General features: G+C 47.5%; 1 protein-coding gene across 1 annotated transcript; it reads left to right on the top strand.

Moving 5' to 3' along the window:
• The first annotated feature begins 257 nt into the window (after positions 1 to 257).
• On the top strand, positions 258 to 3311 carry LOC146189358 (uncharacterized). Its single transcript, XM_084603250.1, has 2 exons — positions 258 to 405; positions 3014 to 3311. Exons 1-2 carry the CDS (start codon positions 264 to 266, stop codon positions 3172 to 3174), a joined length of 303 nt encoding a protein of 100 aa, XP_084459376.1. The 5' UTR covers positions 258 to 263; the 3' UTR covers positions 3175 to 3311.
• The last annotated feature ends 2633 nt before the right edge of the window (positions 3312 to 5944 follow it).

Genomic DNA, 5944 nt, shown 5'->3' with positions numbered 1-5944 from the left:
GTCACACAAGGTTCCTGGCTTATACCATTATTGTCCATCCACTACTCGTGTCCCCTAGACTGTAAGGAAAACTTTCAATAAGTAGATTCAGAGGAGAAAGGAAAAACGCACAAGACATGTAGCTGATCTCTTTATTCCGGTCTACACGCTTTATACACCTCTGCCATTGAAATTGTTTCACTGTGAGATATATCATTATGAAATATTTTGCTCCGACAATATCAATTTTACCTTTCCAGGACCCAAGGAAAATTTATTCCGATATGTTTTACTTCCAATGCAACAAATCTACAACTGAGCTTGAATCTGAAATACGAAAGGTAGTCACAGAAGCTGGACTTCGTTGTCTTGACTGCCAAGTTTACATAAACGACTGGGAGTTCCCGGATTCCGAATCAGCTGTTGGTAAGTGGTTACTTAGTACGTCATTCAAGGACAGTCAATAGCACGCCCTTTGTACAGTTATACATGCTGCCCCTGAGAAATCATTTCCTCCGCCCTGGTTGGGAAAACAATTTCTCAATAGGAATTCTCTTTACAGTGTCTCAACCTTGAAGCATTTCCTATGCCATAAGTACGCCAATAAAAAGAGTGAATTCTCGCACACCCTTTTTAGAAGAGGTGTTGTATTTAACAGCCTCATATATCAGTTATCCGGAAGGTAGCCTACATTTACATACATACAACATACATATGCATCTTACAGCCTACAATATATATGTACGCTAGAGCCTGGTTTCTCATCAAGTATTTATAGCATGGCCTTTGATGTTATCAAGCTATACACTTTCGAAAAATACTATCCAAGCTTATCGCAAACAGTCTTCATGACAATTTTTCAAGAAAAAATATATTTTTTTCTAGCTTTCGGGTATATATCTTAACGAGCAGCCAGCAATAAGTGCCCAATAACCGCGTGGTATAGGGCTTTCTCACAAAGAAGTTCTCGCAGACGCCCAGCACAGAAGTGTGCGAAGTCCGTATTTTTCTAGCTCCTGCATTGATTCACCTACACCACGTTCGTAGATAGTTCCAGTCACTGCCATGGTTGTTGCACAAAATAAGTTCGAACCATTCAAAGGAAACACTTTAATTTACATTTAATCTAGAGCACAGCGCGAGGCGTATTTCCTTCCGTCCGCCTTTGTCCATGTAGTGAGCAAGAATTTTATGGATGTATCAACAAATAAAAATATAAATAAACACACAAAAACGGAAGAATTTTGGGAGAGACTACTGTTGAGCTCACATCATGAGACTCAGCTAGGTGTAATCCGACCGGCCGAACATGCCGCCCGTGTCAAAGGGCTCCGGTCCGTCGTGTAGGCGGATAGGTTGACGCCTATTCTGTATCTATCGGAGATTAAACTTCCGTAATGCCTCATCACGATAATCTTTACCCAAAATATGCGAGAGTACTCTCCATACAAAAAATTAAATTATGTTTGTAGCCAAACCTAACTGATAAATGTTCGAGTTGTTCTCTTTACCTGGAAGCATATGCCTTTTACATACAAACAAGAATATTCTGAGTACTGAATAGTAGACATTGGCCGCTTTGTTTTCGTCTGTAGACCCTTTTACGACCCTTGGAGAAACCGGTTTGACTGGGCTATTAAGGAGGAAGTCATCAACACTTTCCTGTGGTACGAGAGCAGCCCAGCTCCCCAATATGACAGCACCCTTCACCCCTTTGTACAGTGATAAAAAGAGGCACGCACTAATGACCGTTTCATAGCATCATCACAGCACGCTTCAGAAATAATGCGAAAAAAACATGCTCAGGGCAATTGTTTGAATAGAAATCATGACGCAAGGTAGGATATCGCATTAACTTATTTTGATGCTATGCCACATGTTTGTGCGTGCGTGCGTGTGTGTGTGTGTGTGTGCGTGTGCGTGCGTGCGTGCGTGTGTGTGTGTGTGTGTGTGTGTGTGTGTGTGTGTGTGTGTGTGTGTGTGTGTGTGTGTGTGTGTGTGTGTGTGTGTGTGTGTGTGTGTGTGTGTGTGTGTGTGTGTGTGTGTGTGTGTGTGTGTGTGTGTGTGTGTGTGTGTGTGTGTGTGTGTGTGTGTGTGTGTGTGTGTGTGTGTGTGTGTGTGTGTGTGTGTGTGTGTGTGTGTGTGTGTGTGTGTGTGTGTGTGTGTGTGTGTGTGTGTGTGTGTGTGTGTGTGTGTGTGTGTGTGTGTGTGTGTGTGTGTGTGTGTGTGTGTGTGTGTGTGTGTGTGTGTGTGTGTGTGTGTGTGTGTGTGTGTGTGTGTGTGTGTGTGTGTGTGTGTGTGTGTGTGTGTGTGTGTGTGTGTGTGTGTGTGTGTGTGTGTGTGTGTGTGTGTGTGTGTGTGTGTGTGTGTGTGTGTGTGTGTGTGTGTGTGTGTGTGTGTGTGTGTGTGTGTGTGTGTGTGTGTGTGTGTGTGTGTGTGTGTGTGTGTGTGTGTGTGTGTGTGTGTGTGTGTGTGTGTGTGTGTGGCACCATAAATTGTACCAACTCCTTTAATTGGGAGCGTCTAATCAGTGAACACACCCGGCAAGCCCCAATTACTTCATAGGGGAAGTTTGACCTCAAGGATGCGTCGACCAAATGTGTTGCAATCGGAAGCCAGCAGGATATTTAGAAAATTATTTTTCAAATATCGGCTCCAAGGAAAAACCTCTTAATTTGACCCGAATTCTCAAAGACCACGTCAGTGGTTTTCTTAACTTAGAATATTAGCTCAAACAGCATTCCAATTTATTTTAACATAGTTTCAAGAGTTCCACTCTAGAAGTCGTCTGCGAGACACTCCCTAAAATTGTCTGCTCATTAAGATATCAGAATAATCTCTGTCGGAAGTATATGCTCCAATACCACACTGACCACAATGGGAACGACTCATGAAGAAATGCATAAGAATAGAATTGCTGGTGAGCATAGTAAGGTCAAATGGATTCGCTCTCGAATTTCTAGTGTTATAGCTATTTTCCTCGAGTCTTGCTATAACAATCATATAATTATCCGGTTTGTTTCATTCCTTTCAGACTTCGTCTCCATGAGTTTCAACTTCGCAGCCAACTTCCCGCCCGAAGAATACATGAAGTTCAAGAAAGTTTGGATTGATTCCCTAAAGAATATGGGAAAGACGACTCCCACGAGTTGTGCTCTACCGTTCACTTTTTATGCTCTTCATGCCATTCGATAGAGGCCTTGGTATAACACTGCAAACTTTGGCTAAGTAGAGGCGTACAAATTTCAAACGAATGTCGGAACACCCTATTTCCTTTGTAGCCTATATCATAACTATCGTCTACTTGCACTTGTAGCATAATGTCTTTTGTCTATTACACTAGTATTAATAAATGGTCACTTACATCATTCCCGTAAACAAAACTTTTATAGGTATTAACAAGTATATAGTAGTTTTCTGTTTAAATTGGTTAAATTGGTTCACAGGAAGGGAAAGGCGCAGTAACTGTCTCACTTGTTTTCTGTGGACACCCCAACCGCGCCGTAATGGAAGGGAGGAAGGTGGGAGTGAAAGTGAATAGAGAGAAAGAGGAGCCGTAGTGGAGGGCTACGGAGTAATTTCGACCACCTGGGGATCTTTAACGTGCGCTGACATCGCACAGCACACGGACGCCACTTCGTTTCGCCTCCATCGAAACGCAGCCGCCGCGGTCGGGTTTGAACCCGGGTACTCCGGCACAGTAGTCGGGCGTCTTACCACTGCACCACCCCGTCGGGGCAGTATTCTATGTAAACAAACACGATTCTGGTATCGTTTTTTTTTTCAAGAATGTAATATAAGTTTTCCATGGAGGCGAAATGAAGAGGCGTCCGTGTGCTGTGCGATGTCAGTGTACTTTACAAATGCCGAAATGAAGAGGCGTCCGTGTGCTGTGCGATGTCAGTGTACTTTACAAATGCCCAGAAATCTACAGGATCGTGGAGCGAGCGGACGCATCTCACATGAGCTCCGTGATTTCACAGCAAAATTTCGTATTTCTTGCCACTTGCGTTCACCAACTTTGCCCTGGACGTTCGTCTATCGCTCCGGACCCGGTGTGCTGATTTCCAGACCAAGGCAAGCAGTTTGATGATTTTTCGACCAAATATTTTTGGCCGCAACAGCTGCGACAGCTAAGCCTATCGCTGCCTCACGACATCGGCGCGTTCGCGCGCAGCGGCGGTGGCGACGTCGCGTCCCGCCAAGCCCAACACCGCCTTGACTATGCCTTACACTGTAGAAGGCACCGACACTACCGCCGCGGAGTTATCCGATGGCTCATGGACGGCATTCGAGATGCAACGCCGGTACCGAGGACCATCTCCGCCCAAGAAACAACCTGCCGAGGCCCAGACGCCAGCCACGACATCGACTGTACCGAATCCGCGGACACGCGGACGCCCTCCACCTTTGACCAAAAAGCGTCCTCTGCCCCGCCTGCCCTCGGAACACCTCAAGATCGTCCTCCGTCCACAAGGCACGCTGAACCTTCACACCGTAGGCCCCGCACGACTTGCACTTGCTATCTACGCAGCCGCCAACGTCGACCACCGCCTAGCGGTTACTGCCGACCAAGTCCGCATACACCCCACTAACAACACCATCACAGTGAGCACGCCTGACAATGCCCATGCAGTGTCTTACGCCAAGATCGGCACCATCACCATCGACAAGACAGTAGTCCCGGCTGCCGCCTACGCCCCAGCCCCGGACAATTCCGTACGGGGGATTTTGTACCGAGCCTACAGTTACGAAAACGATGCCGAGATCCTGGCTGAGCTCCGCGCTCGAAATCCCGATCTCCCCATCGTTGCTGCGCGTCGTATGGGCAAGACGCAGCACTTCGTCGTTACGTTCGCCAACACCGAGCTGCCCCGATACGTGCGGTACTTGGGGTTTACTTTCGAAGTCTTCCCTTTGAAGCCTCGTCCGGAGGCGTGCTTCAACTGTCGCAAGCTGGGTCACCGAGCGGACGTGTGCCCCCAACCACGAATACCTACATGCCGCCGCTGCGGCGTCGCTCACGACTCCCCACCAGCCGGCCAACCACCTACCTGCCAAGCCATGTGCATCGTATGCAAAGGCTCACATCCAACAGGCAGCAGAAGCTGCAAATACCGCTTCGTGTCTAGCCACAGGCGCAAATCTTCACAGTCCCCCACGGACACTGCCACTGACCCAGACAGTTCGCCAAGCGGCCGCCAGTCCCGTCCCCGAGAACGCGGCCACCAACAACCACCTCCAAGGGATGAATCCTTCCCGCCACTGCAAAGCAGCAGTCCCCCAACTGACCTCGCCACAAGTCCACCACTTCAGCTGCAGGAACCAAGAGATGACTCTTTTCCCCCTCTACGTGGACGCAGTGGGAGCAGAGATAGGAGCAGGTCATCGTCCCAGAGACGCAGCTCGCGGATCAACTCCAACTCCGGAGAAGAAGGAAGACCTGCCAAACATTTGGCATGGAAGACTCCACTTACAGACAAGCAACGCCGAGCACCCGACCCACAGGTAAGGGAGCTGGCAGAGTTAGTCCGACAACTGCAACAACAGTTAGCTCAGTCTAACGCAAAAATCAAACAGCTAGAAACTGCAAATGCGCAATCAAAAAATGAACAGTCGTCTGTGGCTTGCGCTCGCCTTGAAGTCAGCCGCAATGAGGACATGGAAGTAGATCAAAACCGCCGTAACAAACGAAAGGCACCTTCGGTACCTCGGCCAGATACAGATGACTTAGAGAGTAATTATGAAGAGAGATTTGCAAAAATAGACCAAAGACTAGCCAAGGTGGAGGAAACTATCCAGAAATTAATACCACAGCTTAACAAAGTAACTGACACAATGGAAAAGTTTCCGACTACTTTCGAAACTGTCCTAGCTAAACTCGACACGCTTACAACCAGGGTTAACGCACTAGCATCCCCTAGCAATCTGATATCTCCAACGCCAAATGCAGGCTCTTTGCCTC

This window comes from Amblyomma maculatum, chromosome 5, assembly GCF_055883805.1.
Source record: "Amblyomma maculatum isolate TAMU_Amacu chromosome 5, ASM5588380v1, whole genome shotgun sequence".
Lineage (NCBI taxonomy): Eukaryota > Metazoa > Arthropoda > Arachnida > Ixodida > Ixodidae > Amblyomma > Amblyomma maculatum.
This window is presented reverse-complemented; position numbering and strand designations above follow the sequence as displayed.

Bases quoted from the DNA above. Each gene is read 5' to 3' on its own strand.
- LOC146189358 (XM_084603250.1), top strand. From the start codon at position 264: ATGTTTTACTTCCAATGCAACAAATCTACAACTGAGCTTGAATCTGAA. The intron at 406-3,013 runs GTAAGTGGTTAC...CATTCCTTTCAG, and splicing joins GGATTCCGAATCAGCTGTTG to ACTTCGTCTCCATGAGTTTC.